This window comes from Cynocephalus volans, chromosome 2, assembly GCF_027409185.1.
Source record: "Cynocephalus volans isolate mCynVol1 chromosome 2, mCynVol1.pri, whole genome shotgun sequence".
NCBI lineage: Eukaryota > Metazoa > Chordata > Mammalia > Dermoptera > Cynocephalidae > Cynocephalus > Cynocephalus volans.
The window spans coordinates 207778358-207794823 of record NC_084461.1 but is presented as its reverse complement, the minus strand read 5'-3'; the positions used below and the strand labels follow the sequence as shown (position 1 = coordinate 207794823).

The following is a 16466-nucleotide window of genomic DNA, read 5'->3' as shown; positions in this document are numbered from 1 at the left end:
GGGTCCCTGAGCTGGGGTGGGGGGCAGCAGGCATCCAACAGAGATCCTAGACTCCTGCTGAGGGAGCCTGGGGAGGGGGCAACACCTCTTGAGATAGGCAGGTCTCTCGCTCAAACCTGGTCCCTGGAGGAACCAGGGCCCCACTCCTGGCACTGCTCGCTGCTCCTCCCCATGTCAGGCAGGAAGATTGAAGCCAGGGGCAGATGCAAAAGCCTGCCCAGAGGTGGGCTTAACAGTTAACCAGCACTCCCTGGCCATATATCTCCCAGGCAGGGAGGGGTCAGAGAAGGATGGCTGCACCTGACCTGCCCAGGCCTGTGCCTAGCCAAACAGAGAGTGGCAATAAATATCGTCAAGGCAGGAGTGTGGATGCAGGGTGCACAGGTCAGGTACTACAATTGCCCGCTGCGGGGGAGACTTCCGAAAGCAGGTGCTGGCACTACCTACCTAATGCTGGCAAACGGCAGCGGAACCCCCACCCCGCCCTGACTCCAAGTCCAGTGCTCTTTGCACCGTCAAAGCGACTACTCCCCAGTCAGCTCTGGGGCCACAGGGTGAAGAGGTGCCAAACGCCACATCGTCCTGGCCTAGCACAGCGTCTCCCCTGGTGGCTCCAGCGCCAGGTCCGACGCGGGCGCGGCCTCTTCCAGCGAGACCCCCGCCAAACCGAGGAGCACCCCCCTGGCCCCCGCTCCGGCGCGGCCCGGGGCCGGCGCTCAGCCTTCGACCCGGCGCTCCCGACCCGGCGCTCCCCACCCGGCGCATCCCGGCCGGGCGCGGGGCGGGCCGGGGCGGGGCCAGACGGCCCGGCCTCCCGAAGGCTCGGCGCCCGCCGCGCGGGGCGGCCATGGGGGCGCGGCTGGGCCGGCGGGCCGGGCCCGAGGCGGGCTCGGAGGCAGGGGCGGCGGCGGGCGGCGGGCCCGCGCCCTACGAGCGCCGGGTGCGCTGGCTCCGCGAGATCCAGGCCACGCTCCGCCAGCGGCGGCCCGAGCGCGCCCGGCAGCTGCTGTGCCTCCTGCGCCAGGCGAGAGGAGGAGCGCGCGGCCCGGGGCTGGCGGGCCGGGGAGGGCCTCGGGGCCTGGGAGGGGCCGGGGCTGCGGGCGGCGGGCCTGGAAGTGGCCGGCGGTGACATGGAGCTGGCCTGGGGCGCGCGGGCGGCGGGGGATGGGGGTCTTGTCTGGCGAGAGGGCAGCCGGCTAGAGCGAGGGCCGGGTGAGGCGGACAGACCGCGGGTGGAGGAGCAGGGCCGGTGAGTGTCCGGGTCTCTGGGGTTTGAGGTCGTTGTGTGTGTTGAGGGTACCCCCAGCCTGGAGCTGAGAACCCAGATTCGGGCCTTGGCAAGAAAGGAAGGGGTCTAGGAGAAGTGGCAAGTGGGGGGCAAATCATCTTGTATGGAGGGACAGTGGGAAGAGGGCAGTTCCCCCCCTCCAGGATGTGGGGGAGACACTGGACCCTGGAGAGGACCCTGGGAGGCCGCCGCCCAGCTGGCCTGCAGGTGCTCTCTCACCACAGGACACCACAGCAGCCCAGACAGAGTGACGGTGCGCATCTCGTCCTCTAACAGGCAGCTCATGCCCGTTGAGTACACATTTGTACATCATAATGACACATCAGGGTGGGTGGCTTTGGTCCAACACACACCAGGTACCCTAGTCTCAGATCCCGAGCTCTGAGTTGCCCTAGGAGACATGGGTGCTGGTCCCAGCATCAACACTGGCCAAGCCATTTTTCTATCTACCCCCGTCCCCACCCCTGCAGCAGCTACCACCACTACCTGCCCCATCCTGTGAGCTGAAATCGGCCATGCAGGTGTTTGGCCTGCAGAAGGTGGGTGGTTAGAGTTGAGGAAGCTGAGGCATGGAGAGAAGCGGTGAGGCCAGGGCCCACAGAGAAAGTTGGGGGCAAATCAGGGCTAGTGTCAGAGCCCAGCCTCCCAGCCCTACTCCTCCTGCCCCCAGTTTCCTTTCTCTAGGCTCAGCAGGCTGGAAAGGTGGAGCTGGCCCTTTAAGAGGAGCTGTCCAGACCAGCAGAAGGCAGGCTAGCAGGCTGTGGTATGGGGCCCTGTCTGGGTCGGCCCAGGCTCACCAGCCACCTCTTCCTTCTTCTGGATCCTTCCTAGCTGGCATCTGTGGTTTGAACCATGTTGAAAATGCAAACAGCAGTGGAGCACCAGATCAGCCAGACTGCCCAGAGGCCCAGATCTCTGTCTGGAATGGCGTCTGGAGCCCAAGGCACCAAATGGGCATTTTAGGAAACATCAGGGAGAAAAGGTCCCTCAGAGACTAGCTAGGTCATCCCCTTGTGCCCCAGAAGTCAGGGTTGAGGGTCCCAGTGAGGGTCTTATCCTGCCCTGTAATGTGGGAAGTTCCCACCGGCTGCAGCTATGGCCCGTGGGCATTCCCACCTGGCCTGTGCCCAGGACTTATGCACACAGTATGCCACTCTCTGGCTTGTGGAGGGCCCACACATGGTCTGGAGGCCCCCCAGCTGTGCCTGCCCTGTCAGCTGTCAGTATGTCCTCCAAACGGACTCTCTGAAAGGGTGTTCACCAGGCCTATGGGAGCAGACAGGAGGAGAAGGCCAAGGAGTGAAGGCAGGAAGGCCAGGGACAGGGCCTGATGGCAGGTCTGTGAGAGTGGTAGGAGAGGAGGCCCAGGGCTGGGGAGGGCGCGATTGCCAGGCCCAGGGAGTTCTGAGACTACAGATGGTGCGTGAGTCTTTGATGTCACTTCTAGAGCACTTGGTCTTCACCAAAGAGATTAAGGGTCAAGCTCAGGTGTGTATTTCATAGAGCCAGCTCTGGCAGCCAGGGATGGACGGGAGGGGTGTCGGGAGGCTGGGAGCCCCTGGAGGCTGTTGGGGGTAAGGCCTGAACCTTGACTGGAGCAATGGGGAGGGAGAAGGGGACAACTAGGTGAGCCAGAGGAGAGAGGGCAAGGGAAGAGTGCTGGGTGATTCCTAGGCTTCTGGCCCCAGTGCCTGGAAATGTGGTGCCCTGTACTGAGCTGGGAGAGAGGTCCACCCACCCTGGAAGGGTTGGGACCTGTCTGCAAGCAGATGGTGGACACAGCTGGGGGGAACTTGAGGATAGGTGGACAATCAAAGGGTCCAAAGGAAATGCTGGGGGACAGTGGCATTTGGGGGTCATAAGAAGAGCAGGAGCCCCCAAAGAATCCCCCTGACAAGCCCCAACCCCAGAGAAGGCAAGGTGTCACAGCACAACACTTCATCTCCAGGGACCTGACCTAAGAGTTCTGGGATCTGTTTATCTGCCTCTCAATGTACTGACCCTCTCCTCGTCTGAAGAGTCCGCCTGCCTCTGGACAGCTGGCCCATTGCCACCTGTGGGGAGAGTCCAGCAAGCCTCGGCGAGGGAGATGGAGAGACAGGAATGGGCATGAGCAGCATCTGGCTGGCTGTGATGGGTACTGGCAAACAAAGGGTGTGACCCCTGGCTCACTCAGCATTCTCTTCACCACCTGCAGGACCTGGGCCTTGAGGGGACCCTCCTCACTGACATCCTCTACAAGAATGTTGCCTTCCTTAACCCGGTGGACCCCATCTCCCATGACCTTCTCGTGAACCTGGCCCGGGACCTGCAGTGCCCCAAAAAGGTGAGGCCAGCAGGCACAGGCCCCAGGATTGGCAGTGTGGTTGACAGGAGCCAGGAGAGTCTAGGGACTAGGAGTGTGGATCCTCATGCAGCTTGCTGTGTGGCCTTAGGCAGGTCACTGTCCCTCTCTGAGACCTGATATGAGCTTCAATGTATTAGCTTGGCCAGCAGCTACAGCAAATGTGAGTTGTACATTGCCTGACCCTGAAAGTCATGCGTTGGGTAGACCCATTTCCCAGTGGCAGAACTGTGCACCAGGCCTGGGGGCCCAGGAAGGGGAGACGCTACTGGGCAGAAGTCATATGGAGACCCTGTGGGACATAGACTGTTCTAGAAAATCCACTAACAGAATCGGACTCCCAGCCTCTGAGTTCCTGAGCCAGAGAGAGCCACCCTAGGCTGGAGCACCTGTCCACTGGTCTCCATCCAGTGTGGACACCCTGGGGACAGGTGCTCATTGCTTCCCTCCAATGGCAGCTTGGGCCCAAACACGTCCCTCCTCATGCTGAATTGGAGGCTGCCACCCACAGCCTCACCCCTACACTGCCCAGAACCCTGCTTTGACAACAGCTGCAGATGTCCTGCCATGAGCATTGGCACAGCTGTGGCCAGCCACCAGCCCCAGAACCCCCTCACAGTGGGTCCCCCGCATGAAGCAAGGGGTTCACATGGGCCCTGCCAGCTTTAAACTACCATATCTGTATGCAGTTGGCACTGAGGATTCTTAGGCTAGCTTACAGCCATCACGGTAGCCACCAGGGCTTGCTGCCACTGAGTGTGCTGCGTGCTCCTGGGGCCATTGTTAACAGAGAGACTGGATAAAAGACCCACTGGTATGCAGTGTGCTCAGAGCCAGCTTTGTGGGAAGAATACCCTGTATTCCGCCCCAAGCTGGGCCTCTAGGAGGGCCCAGTTAGGACCAAGAGAAAGCCAGGTGGTGGTCCTGTAAAACATTGAACACCCCAGCCCTGTCGGCCCAGACCCAGGCCCCACAGGCATGGTCTAGCTTGGAGAGCAAGACGAGGAAGAACGTGCTGACCTGGCTTGTTCCTATTCCCAGGGATTGGCGTCAGTGGAGCAAGGCTCCCCCGAGGGGCCTGGTCCGGCCTTCCCCTGTGGCAAGTCCCCTTGGGATGCTGAGGGTGACAGGCAGCCGGCTGATAGCCCAAGATGCTGGCCTGAGGCCTGAGGACAGGGAACAAGGACCCATTGTCTGGGCTTCCTACTGCCGGGCACTGCAGGCCTCGGACCAGCCTGTCCAGCTCCCAGCGGGCAGCCTCCCCTGGCTCTGTGCCAGGCCGAAGCTGGGGTGGGGGCGGGGCATGGGGGTAGGAGAGGAGGCCCTGGTGGGCAGCTCAGTGATCTGTGATGCATGGCTGTGCACACACACACTTGGTTGCCCAGGCCCCTCTCCCCAAGGCCCAGAGCGGGGAGGGAGGGGTTTGGCTTCACCCTGACAATGCTGCCCCCACAGGACTATGAGCTCTGGAAGTCCTCAGACAAGATCTGCCGGCAGCTCATCTACCACCTCACGCCTCACTCCAAGCGGCAGCGAGGGTCCAGCCTGCCCCGGAGGAAGACCCAGAGCTGGTAAGGAGAGCCCAGCCACAGCCTGTCCTCATCATCCCTGCAAGGTCCCTTCCCAAGTGGACACCACCTTCTCTCACCAAGAGGCTGGTGCCTGAAATCCCACCTTGGGGTCCGTCACCTCATCTGCACTAAGGCCCCAGCCCTGGAAGCCAGTCTGGCCTGTGGGAGCAGATGCTCTCCAAGATGGGCTGCCCTCTTTGTATGACCTGCCTCCCGTTTCCCATGAGATAGTCCCACCTCCTGCCATCTGCTGGACCCTCAATCCCTGGCCTGTCACAGGGCCTGGATGCCCCTGGACCCGAGGGACCTCAGAAGGTGTCAGCTGAATCTTCACAACAGGTTGTGAGAGGCAGATTCTGGGTCATGATTCCCATGTCACAGGGAAGGAAACTGAGGCTAGGAGAAGCAAAATGGCTTGCCAAGTCCACCACCCTGATTTTCCTGCAGCCCTTTGGGAATTCTTCACCAACACCAGGCTGCCCAAAGTCAAGTCCTCCATGGCCACCCGATAGCTCACTCTGCTGCGGGGCTCTTCTCAGACACTCCTTCACAGCCTCATGGCACAGACTCAGCCCAAAGCTGGCCTCAGGCATTCACACCCAGGGTCCAGAACCATAACCAGGAGCTGACCCTAGCATGTCTCCCTTGTCTGTCCTCTGCCCCCGTCCTACCTTGGGCCTGATGTCCCACGCTGACCCTGGAACCCACAGGGTTGTTCCCTGCCATGGTGGGTGGGGCCCTGGAGATGTGCTCACTGCTCTTGGACCCCCTGCCAGGCCTATCTGCCTAGTGGGCTGTGTTCAGATAACAAGAGAGAGACCTAAAGGGGTGTGCAGGGGTGGTGGGTGACCCTCCTCAGTCTCTAAACTTCTCTTCCAGCTTAGGACACAGGGCAGGTCCCCATGCCACACCCCACAACACCTCTCCTCTCACCTTGCTACCCTGGGCCTGTCTCCTCTCTAGCCCCCAAGGCTGAGGGGACCAGACCGACACCCTGTTGCTTCATAGGAAAGTTTTTCCTTACACTAAAAGAATCAATCTCAGGAGGGGCACAGGAAAAAACGTGTGGGGTCAGGAGTCAGAGCATCTCAGTGTGGAGACATGGTTCCCGCTGAGTGGTGTGTGCGCATAGAAGAGTTACTTTACCTCTCTGAGCAGCAGTTTGCTCCTCTGTAGAATGGGATCATCATTCCTACCCCACTGGTTTGGCGTAAAAATAGTGAGATAACAGGTATAACAGGTGTGGTGATGCTAGGCACACAGTAGGTTTTTATAATAATAATAATTCATGGAGGCTTAATGTGTGTGTATTTAGTCCTCACAACAACCAAGTCCCCTTTTTACCAAAGGGGAAACTGAGGCTCAGAGAAGTTCCAAACATTGCCCATGGCTACCCACTTAGAAAGTGGCAGTTTGGCTTTGCCATACTGTAGGGCCTGGGCTGCCCCCAGCGGGTCATTATGGTTGGTGGGGGCCTGCCTGGCCCTGGGCCCTTGCTCAGTCCGTCCCTGTCTCCAACCTTCCCCTAGCCTCAAGAGCAGCCTGCAGAAGACTCTGCTAGCAGGGGAGACCGTGGACCTCTCCGGCATCCCGCTGTCAGCGCGGGACGTGCAGCACATAACACACTACCTGGGCAGCCATGGGGCTGGTCTGGCGGTGCTGGACCTGAGCTTCACGGGGTTGAGTGACGAGCTGCTGCACTTGCTGCTGCCCAGCCTGTGGCTGCTGCCCCACCTCACCCAGCTCCTGCTCAACGGTAACCGGCTGACTCGGGCCGCTGCCCGCGAGCTCACCGAGGCCGTCAAGGACACCACCAAGTTCCCTGCGCTGGCCTGGGTGGACCTGGGCAACAATGTGGATGTGGCCTCCCTGCCCCAGCCCCTGCTGGTTGGTCTGCGCCGGCGGCTCAGCCAGCGCACTTCACTCCCCACCATCTACGAGGGCCTGGACCTCGAGTCTGGGGGCAGCACGGTTGGGGCCACCGCTGCTGCCTCCACCTGGGGCTCTGCAGCTGCTGGGCCAGGGCCCGAGCCCCAGGCCTGCTGCGCCAGGTGACCCACCACCCACCTGGCTCACTGCTACTGACTGACAATGCTCTCTAGCACTCGGTGACAGCAAGTGACAGAGGCCCCAGAGGTCCCACAAGCCCCTAGAGATCCAGTGCAAATGCTCAGCCTGGGATTAAGAGGACAGAAGGAGAATGGGTTCATAAGAGGCCAGATGGTCAGCCCAGGCTGGAGTCTCAGCCTTCCCTCAGCAGGAGGGGCCTGTAACCCACAGTACGGACCCCACAATAAAGGGTGATGTCCCCCCCCGCCCTCCCACCACCAGCCTTAGCCTTTTCGCTTCATGGACCTCAGGGTTGCTGAGCCCAGCCAGGCAACTGGGGTGGGGAGAAGGGGTGGCCCCTGTCTATCCAAAAGGGAGGGACTGAGGTCATTCTGACCTTCTCCCAGGTGCTGTCTGGGCAGGGCCCCATGGGGACTAAGGTATGGGGTTCATGGGTCCATCCATTTGGGCTGGGTAGTTAGAGGAGGCCCCCAGGGACCAGGCCCTCACATCTGGCCAGGGCTTGGGCTCCTTAAGAGAAGCCAGAGAGGAGCAGGTTGAAAGCCCCACAGCAAGCTCATACCTGAGCCCAGGCTGCCAACATCCCCACCAGGGCCCCTTAGGCTGGAGACAAGGCTGCACTGACTAGAGGCAAGGGCACAGCCGACTCAGGTGGGAGGACTGGGTACTCATCTCCCACAGGGCACAGCGCTGCTCACCACCCCTAGCTTGCAGCCCCTGGCCTCCTGTGCTTGGCAAGTGAGCAACTCTGTGGGGTTAAGAGATGCCTCAGGCCACAGACAAAGAGCTCATGTGTTCCCTTCACGCCCCGGGGGAGAGCATGTAGGGGTGGAGGTGGGCATAGCCAGCAGTGGGGGCCTTGGGGGAGGAGCAGTCCTGGGGCTGCCCCCAGTAGAGAGGATTGTCTCCTTTCCTCCCCAAGCAAGAGTGGAGTGGGCTGCCCACCAGAAGCCTAAGGCCACGGTCACCCTCATAGCCCTATGTGGGGAATTGGAGTTCAGCCCAACTAGGAGACATGCAGGCAGGCAAGAAAGGAATTTAGAGAGGTCCAGAGTGGGGAAGACAGTGGCCTAAGGCACTCATGCAGACCTGTGGGATCCTTCTGATTAATAAGAGACCCTGCAGCAGAGAGAAGACCCCAGCAGAAGGCAGGGGTCCCCCTGGGCCTACTTACCCTGGCCCACAGGGACCTGTGAGTGGCACATCCAACCCCCGTGGAACACCAATTCCAGCACATCCCCAAGCTGGCCAGATGCGTAATAGGAGGCCAAGAAGGCTGAGGACGGGATGGTGTTGGGTCCCAGGACTGCAAGGAGGTGGTGAGGGAAAGGATCTCCCCTCAGGCCCCACTGATCCCGCTGCTCTAGGCAGACTCCTTATCTGGAGGTTGTGGTAAGAGCACACGGGCCAGTCCAGCTCTGCTCCTGACTTGCAGTGGATCTGGCCAGGCCCTTTCCCTCCCTCAGCCTTGGGTCTCTCCTTTCTCCCCTCTGTTAATTAGGGCTTGCTGTCCACAGTCCCTTCCAGCTCTCCATGCTCCGTCCTGGGGTCCTGGCCCTCTCCCAGCCCTCCATGTTTTAAAGACCTGGGCCTGCCCAGTGGCTCAGAAGCCACGGAAGCATTTCTCTGTGTCCCCACACCAGAACAGAGAGTTCCAGCTCCCCGGAGCAAGGGAAAACAGGGTGGAGGGTGGAAGGGGCCAGCGGAGGGGAGAAGGATGGGAAAATGGCATTGAGCCCGGCAGGCTGATAAACCTGTCACATACACTGGCAGCTGAGCTCTCCCTGTATTTCCTTCTTGGAGAAATGCCAAGCTCTCTGCGTCCCTCCTGCCCTCCCTGCTCCCTGCCCACCACTGGCCTGAAGCCAGTTCACAAGCCCTCGAGTGTCACTGCTCAAGGAGATTCCTACCAGGATGATGTGTGAGACCCGATGTCTCGGGCGAGCTCTGGGAGAATCCAGGCGGCAGCAGATGATCTCAGTATCTCCGCCTCTTGGACAAAGGCACACAGCACAACAGCAGAGCTGGAGCATGAAACAGCTCGAGAAGTGGGGAAGGTTGGCCTCGTTGCCATATAGATGACCACAACCCTTCACGGGCTCTCACATCCCAGCCTCATGACCACCAGCAAGGCCGCTCTACAGGCAGGGACACTGAGCTCCAGGAAGCGTGGCCTTGTGCCTCACGCAGCCTGGGGTGGGTCGGCAAGAACACCAGCAGGACAGCTCCAGACAGAGGAGGAAGCAGGTGGGCCTTGCTAAGGCTGCTCCTCACCCAGGCCCAGTCCTGGAGGCAGATAGGCCTGGCCTCGATCCCGGCCCTGTGATTTGCTGGCAGTCTGGTCCTTTCAGAGTCTGTTCCCTCATCTTGGGAACTAGGTACACCAAGCCTCCCATGTCCTGCTGGAGTGAGGATGATAGAAGGTTTGGAAAGCATCTGCTTCGTGGAAAGGGGCACAGGGCAGGCGCTCTTCAGTGTCAGCAGGGCCTCCACTCAGAGCTCTCTGGGTGGCAATGGCAGGAGCCCAGGCCTTCAGGACTAAGCAGAGCTGAAGCCATTTGTTAATTTAATGAGAACTTCTGTAGCCTTTGTCTGGGCCAAGTACTTTTCTGATGACCTCACACTCCATTAATTCTATTCATACTTGAAGGAGGTAGGTGCTATTCCCACCTCTGTTTTCTAGGCAAGTCAACTGAGGCAGGCAGGAAGCAGGTAAGAGATTTGTTCAAGGTCAAAGAGCTAGCATCTGGAGGAGCCAGGGTGTGATGTTAACCATGCATGATGCCATCTCTCCTACAGCCATCCTGGGGCTAACTCTTGGGCTGGTCCAACTCAGTTTTCACCTAAACTGAGCAAGCCCCTTCCAGAGGCCATTTTGAGGTGGTAGGACCACTGTGGGCCTGCTGTGGGGAACAGACCTCCAGCCAGGCTGCCCCTGGAGCAAGACCAGCCAAGACCTCCCTGGGCCTCCATTTCCTCATCTGCAGAGAGGTGAGGAAGGGAACAGTGATGTTCTGGGTTCTGTCCCCTCCAAGAAACTGTCAAACTATTTCCAAAATGGTTATCATCCTCAAAAGTAGTTTTTCATCCTCACCCGCAGAGTACAGGAGTTACAGTTACTTCACATCTTAACAAAACGTAGTATGGCCAGTTTTTTCAACATTAGCCATTCTAATAAGTGAGTAGTAGTATCTCAGTGTGATTTTAATTTTGCATTTCCCTAATGACTCAGGGTGTTGAGCATCTTTTCATGTGCTTATTTGCCATCCATATATCTTCTTTGGTGAAATCTGTTTAAAAAAAATTATTTTGGGGGTACCGAATGGTACAGGGATCAAACCCTGAACATTGGAATTATCAGCATCATGATCTAACTGAGCTAACTGGCCAGCAAATCTGTTCAAATTTTTTGCCCATGTTTTAAATTTTTTTTTTTTTGTTCTCTTATTTTCAGCTTTGAGAGTTCTTTTATATTCTAGATACACGTCCTTTATTAGACTTTGCTTTGCCAAGATTTTCTTGTGGTCTGTGAGTTATCTTCTCTTTGTTTTTTGAGAGCAGACGTTTTTAATTTTGGTGAAGTCCCATATATAAATTTGGTCTTTTGTGGATGGTACTTTTCGTGTCATATCTAAGTCTTTGGGGCCTTGAGTTAAGCCCCAAAGATTTGCCTAATCCAAGGCCCAAAGATTTTCTCCTATGTTTCTTCTAGAAGTTTTATAGTTTTAGGTTTTCATTAAGATTATGATCCATTATGAGTTAATTTTTTTTTTTTTTTTTTTGTGACCGGTAAGGGGATCGCAACCCTTGGCTCGGGGTTGCTCGCACCGCGCTCAGCCAGTGAGCGCACCGGCCATCCCTATATAGGATCCAAACCCGTGGCCGGAGCGCCGCTGCGCTCCCAGTGCAGCACTCTCCCGAGTGAGCCACGGGGTTGGCCCTGAGTTAATTTTTTTTTTTTTTTACTATGGTGTAAGTTATAGATCCAAGGTTTGGGTTTTTGTTTTGTTTTGGTTTTTTCACATGAATATCCAATTATTCCAGCACCATTTGTTGAAAAGTCTGTTCTTTTTCCACTATCTTGCCTTTGCACCTTTGAAAAACCTTAGTTTACATATGTGTATGGGGTTTTTTTTCAGATTCTCTACTCTGTCCCTTTGATCTATTTGTCTGTCTTGATGCTGTTTGGTTACCAGAGCTTTATAATAATTCTCGAAATCAGGGAGTGTTAGCCCTCTAATTTTTCTGCTCTTTTTATGAGTTGTTTTGGCTATCCTAGGTACCCTGCATTACCATATAAATTTTAGAATCAGCTTGCCAGGTTCTACAAAAAGACTGCTGGGAGTTTGGGATCCACTTTGGGAGAATTGAAATCTCAGTAATATTGAGTCTTGTGACCCAAGAATGAGGCATATCTCCCCACTTAGTTGGGTTTTCTTTACTTTCTCTCAGCAATATTTTATAATTTTCAGTGTTTAGATCTCCTTACATCTTTTATCAGATTTATCCCTATGTTTTCATATTTTTGATGCTATTGCAAATAGTATTTTAAATTTAAATCTCAAATTGTTTGTTGCTAGCATGTAGAAATACAATCTATCTTTAACAGCTTTACTGAGATATAATTCACGTACCATGCAATTCACCTATTTGAAGTATGCAAAGGACTTTAGTATATTCACAGATATCTACAACCATCCCCTCAACAATTGATTTTTGCATATTTGTATCTTTTATATATTTATCAGGTTATATCCTGCAACCTTACTAAGACCACTTATTAAATGTTCTAGTAGCTTTTTTGTAGATCTCACCAGATTTTCATTTTCATCGATGATCATGTCATATGAAAATAAAGACAGTTTTACTTTTCATTTCCAATCTGGATATCCTTTATTTCTTTTTCTTGCTTGATTGCATCGGCCAGAACCTCTAGTACAACACCGAATGGAAGTAGTGAGAGTGGATATCTCTTTCCTGTTCCTGATCTTTGGGAGAAAGCATTCAGTATTACATGAGTAAATATGCTATTAGCTGTGGGTTTTCCTAGATGCACTTTATCAGGTTGAGGGTGTACCCATCTATTCCTAATTTGCTAAAAGGTTTTTTTTTTAAAATCAGGGATGGATGTTGGATTTTGTCAAATGCTTTTTCTGCATCTATTGAACCAATCACATGGTTCTTTCTATTTTGTTAATATGGTGAATTACATTGGTTTATTATTGAATATTGAATATTATACCAACCTGCATTCCTAGGGTAAACCCCACTTGGTTACTTTTTAATATATTGTTAAGTTCAAGTTGCTAAACTTTTGTTTAGATTTTGTACCTGTGTTCATGAGGGATATTGGTCTGTGTATTTCTTTTCTTGTAATATCTTTGCCTCGTTTTGGTATCAGGGTAATGCTGGTCTCATAGAATGAGTTGAGAAATATTCTCTACTCTTCATTTTTTTTTTTGAGTTTGTGTAGAACTGATATATGTGTATTTTAAATATTTGGAAGAATTCCCCAATGAAGGCATGGGGGCCTGAAATTTTTGTTTGTTCATTTGTTTTGTTTTTGTGGGAAGGTTTACAACTACAATATCAATTTCTTTCACAGGTATATGATTGTTTAGGTTATTTTTTTATTCTTCCATAAGTTTTGGTATTTGGGGTCTTTCAAGAAATTTGTCAATTTCATCTCAGTTGAATTTGTTGGCATAAAGTTGCTCATAATATTCCCTTACTATTCTTTTTAATATCCGTAGAATCCAGTGATGTCATCTCTGTCATTCCTGAGATTGGTAATTGTGTCATTGTCGTCATCTTCTTCTTCTTCCTCTTCTTCTTCTTTCCTCCTTGAGTCTGGCTAGAGGCTGATCAATTTTATTGATATTGTTAAAGAATCATCTTCCAGTTTCACTGATTTTTCTCTATTATTTTATGTTTTCTATTTCATTGATATTTCCTTTGATCCTTATTTTCTTTCTTCTAGTTCAGTTTTCATTGGCTCTTGTTTTCTAGATTCTTAAATGACATCTCCTTGTCTGATGTTAATATAGCTGACATAACTGATCTGAGACCTTTTTTTCTAATACAGGTGTTTAGTGTTACAAATTACTCCCCTAACTACCACCACAGTGGAATGCCACAAGTTCTGATACATGTTTTCATTTTCACTTGGTTCAAAATACTTTCTAATTTAAAAAAATTTTTTTCTTTGATCCATAGGTTATTTAGAAATGTTATTTTTGTTTCTAAATATTTAGAGATTTTCTAAGGATTTTCCTGTTTATGACTTCTCATTTAATTTCACTATGGCCTGAGAATGTAGTATGGCTTGATGCATTTTGAATTTATTGAGACTTGTTTTATGGCTCAGAATATGGTCTATCTTGGTAAATGTTTTGTGTGACTTGAGAAGAATGTGTATTCTGCTATTGTTGGCTGGTCCTCTAGTTGTCAATCAAAGTCAAGTTGACTGATAGTGTTGAAGTCTACTATATCCTTGCTGATTTTCGGGGTACTGAAATCTCTTTCTATAACTGTCGTTTTGCCTATTTCTTATTGTAGTTCTATCCATTTTTTGCCTCATATATTTTGAAGCTTTATGATTAGATGCATGAATGTTTGATTGTTATGGCCTCTTGATTAACCAACCCTAACACCATTATAAAATTACTTTCCTTATCCCTGGTAATATTCCTTGTTCTGAAATCTACTTGTTTGATAATAATACAGCTACCCCAGCTTTCTTCCATCTTTTTACTTTTAACCTATTTATGTCTTTATATTTAAAGTGTGTTTCTTATAAGTTTCTTAGGGTCTTGCCTTTTTTTTTTTTTAACCTTCATCCTGACAATTCCTGCCTTTTAATTGGAGTATTTATACAATTTACATTTAATTTGATTGGTGATATTGTTAGGCTTGAGCCTATCATATTGCTGTTTGTTTTCTATTTGTCCCATCTGTTCTTTGTTCTCCTTTCCCTCTTTTTCTGTTTTCCTTTGGAATAATTGTTTATTTATGAATCTATCCTGTCTCCTTTGTTAACTCTTCATTTTTGATTGAGGCAAAAAAAATCACATAACATAAAGCTTAGCATTTTAATCATTTTGAAGTGTACACAATTCAGGGCTGGTCAGTTAACTTAGTTGGTTAAAGCACAACCTTGTAATGCCAGGGCCATAGGTTCAGATATCTGTACCAGCCAGCTGCCAAAAAAAAAAAAATGTATATAATTCAGTGGCTTTTAGTACATTCACAATGTTCAGCAACCACCATCACTGTCTAATTACAGAACAAAAAACCTCCACACCCATCAAACAGGCATTCCACCCCTCCAGTCCCTGGCATCCACTAATCTGCTTTCTGTCTTTATGAATTTGCCTATTCTAGATATTTCATTTAAATGGAATCATACAGTATGTGGCTTTTTGTGTTTGGCTTATTTCATTTAGTGTAACATTTTCAAAGCTCATCCATGCTATAGTATCAGTAATTCATTCCTTTTTGTGGCTAAATAATATTCCATTGTATGGATATACCATATTTTGTTTATCCATTCATCAGTTGATTTCCATTTGAGCACTGGCTTAACCTTCTGCTTCATTATTTTAGTAGTTGTTTTGGGTGGTAGATTATCTTTAACTTAACCACAGTTTACTTTCAAGTGATTTTATACCACTTCAGGTATCATGTAAGAACCTGTCTACCAGCACACGCTCCTCCAGGCTTATGCAGCTGGCCACTGTGCGTGCTCAGTGCCTAACAAAGACCCAGGGAGGTAGGTCAGATTCTGGCTGTGGAGCTTAAGAGGGCCTGGGGCGACGGTGCTCCTGGCCTGAGGGGCTCCCAACAAGCAGCAGTGGCTCATCATTGAGGATGAGGCCGCAAGGCTGCACCAGAGCATTTGTGAAACAGGATCTGACAATCAACCTCTTGGTGATAATAAACAAATTGTGAATATTTGGTGATAGCCTTTTTGAAGAAGCTCAGAAGGTTGATGCCAAATGTATGTCCCCTACTGACACACACTGAACAGAAGAAACAGATACAAGTACAAAATTATGGAAAAATGCTTTCACATTCAATGATGTTTTCAGAAGTTACTCCAATGGTACAAGTCAGCAGCTTCTGAACTCCATCAAAAAGGGGGAATTACCTCCAGAAATACACAAATATTTTTGATAATGAGGAGATGGATGTTAAAGTTGAAGATAAGAAAAATGAAGTATGTATGTCTACAAAGCCTGTGTTCCAGCCCTTCTCAGGACAGTGGCACAGACTGGGAAGTGCCACACCAAAAATTGTTTCTAAAGCAGAGTATTGAAGTTGAAAATAAAAGTAATTTGTCGGCTGTTCCACTAAGCAACTTGGAACCTATCACTAACCTACAGATCTGGTTAGCCAATGGGAAAAGGATTTTCCAGAAATTTAACATTTCTTACAGGGTAAGCCACATCGAAGACTTCATCAAAAAATACCAAGGATCTCAACAAAGTCCTCCCTTTTTCCTGGCAACAGCTCTTCCTTTCCTCAAGTTGCTAGATGAAACACTAACATTGGAAGAAGCAGATTTACAGAATGCTGTAATCATTCAGAGACTCCAAAAAACTGCTGAGCTTTTTAGGGAACTTTTATAGCACTGATTTTTGATAGACTAAGTGGAAAATCTGCAAAGAAAAGATGGTCATAAGTGGACATGCAAACCAAAATGGGGGAGAGGAGAAGTCAGATTTGCTGGACTTACGGTTTGAGTATTATTTAACTGTACCGATGATTTTTAAATACGTTCACAGTAAGAAAGTAACATTTGACTGGAAACTATATTCAGTGCACTTTTAAATATACTTATTTTCAAATATCGATTAATTAACATAAGATATTTTAAATAGCTATATCATTTATAATCTTAATACGGTATAAATTAGCAAATATGTTTACAGCATCAGTCTTTCAAACACTATTCCCAAACAGCAGGGATTTATTTAAAATATTAGCTGTTTCAGAGTTGTTGTTATTTTTTAATTGAAACATAGTCAATTGAACATATCTATGGGGTACAGAGTTGAATTTCAGTACCTGTGTGCAATATGTGATGCTCAAATCAGGATAATTAGTATATTCAACATTATACAATGTAATCATGTTTCGTGGCCCTTTACCAGTTCTTCCCTTAACCCCTCACCTCCTGCCCCTTTCCAAT

General features: G+C 50.8%; 1 protein-coding gene and 1 pseudogene across 1 annotated transcript; both read left to right on the top strand.

Annotated features, from left to right (window-relative positions):
* The first annotated feature begins 847 nt into the window (after positions 1 to 847).
* Positions 848 to 7533, top strand: LRRC75B (leucine rich repeat containing 75B). The gene is made up of 4 exons (XM_063087809.1): positions 848 to 1024; positions 3486 to 3614; positions 5088 to 5203; positions 6733 to 7533. Exons 1-4 carry the CDS (start codon positions 848 to 850, stop codon positions 7256 to 7258), a joined length of 948 nt encoding a protein of 315 aa, XP_062943879.1. The 3' UTR covers positions 7259 to 7533.
* Positions 7534 to 9204: 1671 nt separating this feature from the next.
* On the top strand, positions 9205 to 15903 carry LOC134370796 (UBX domain-containing protein 2A-like; annotated as a pseudogene).
* The last annotated feature ends 563 nt before the right edge of the window (positions 15904 to 16466 follow it).

Bases quoted from the DNA above. Each gene is read 5' to 3' on its own strand.
- LRRC75B (XM_063087809.1), top strand. From the start codon at position 848: ATGGGGGCGCGGCTGGGCCGGCGGGCCGGGCCCGAGGCGGGCTCGGAG. The intron at 1,025-3,485 runs GCGAGAGGAGGA...CACCACCTGCAG, and splicing joins TGCTGTGCCTCCTGCGCCAG to GACCTGGGCCTTGAGGGGAC. The intron at 3,615-5,087 runs GTGAGGCCAGCA...CTGCCCCCACAG, and splicing joins ACCTGCAGTGCCCCAAAAAG to GACTATGAGCTCTGGAAGTC.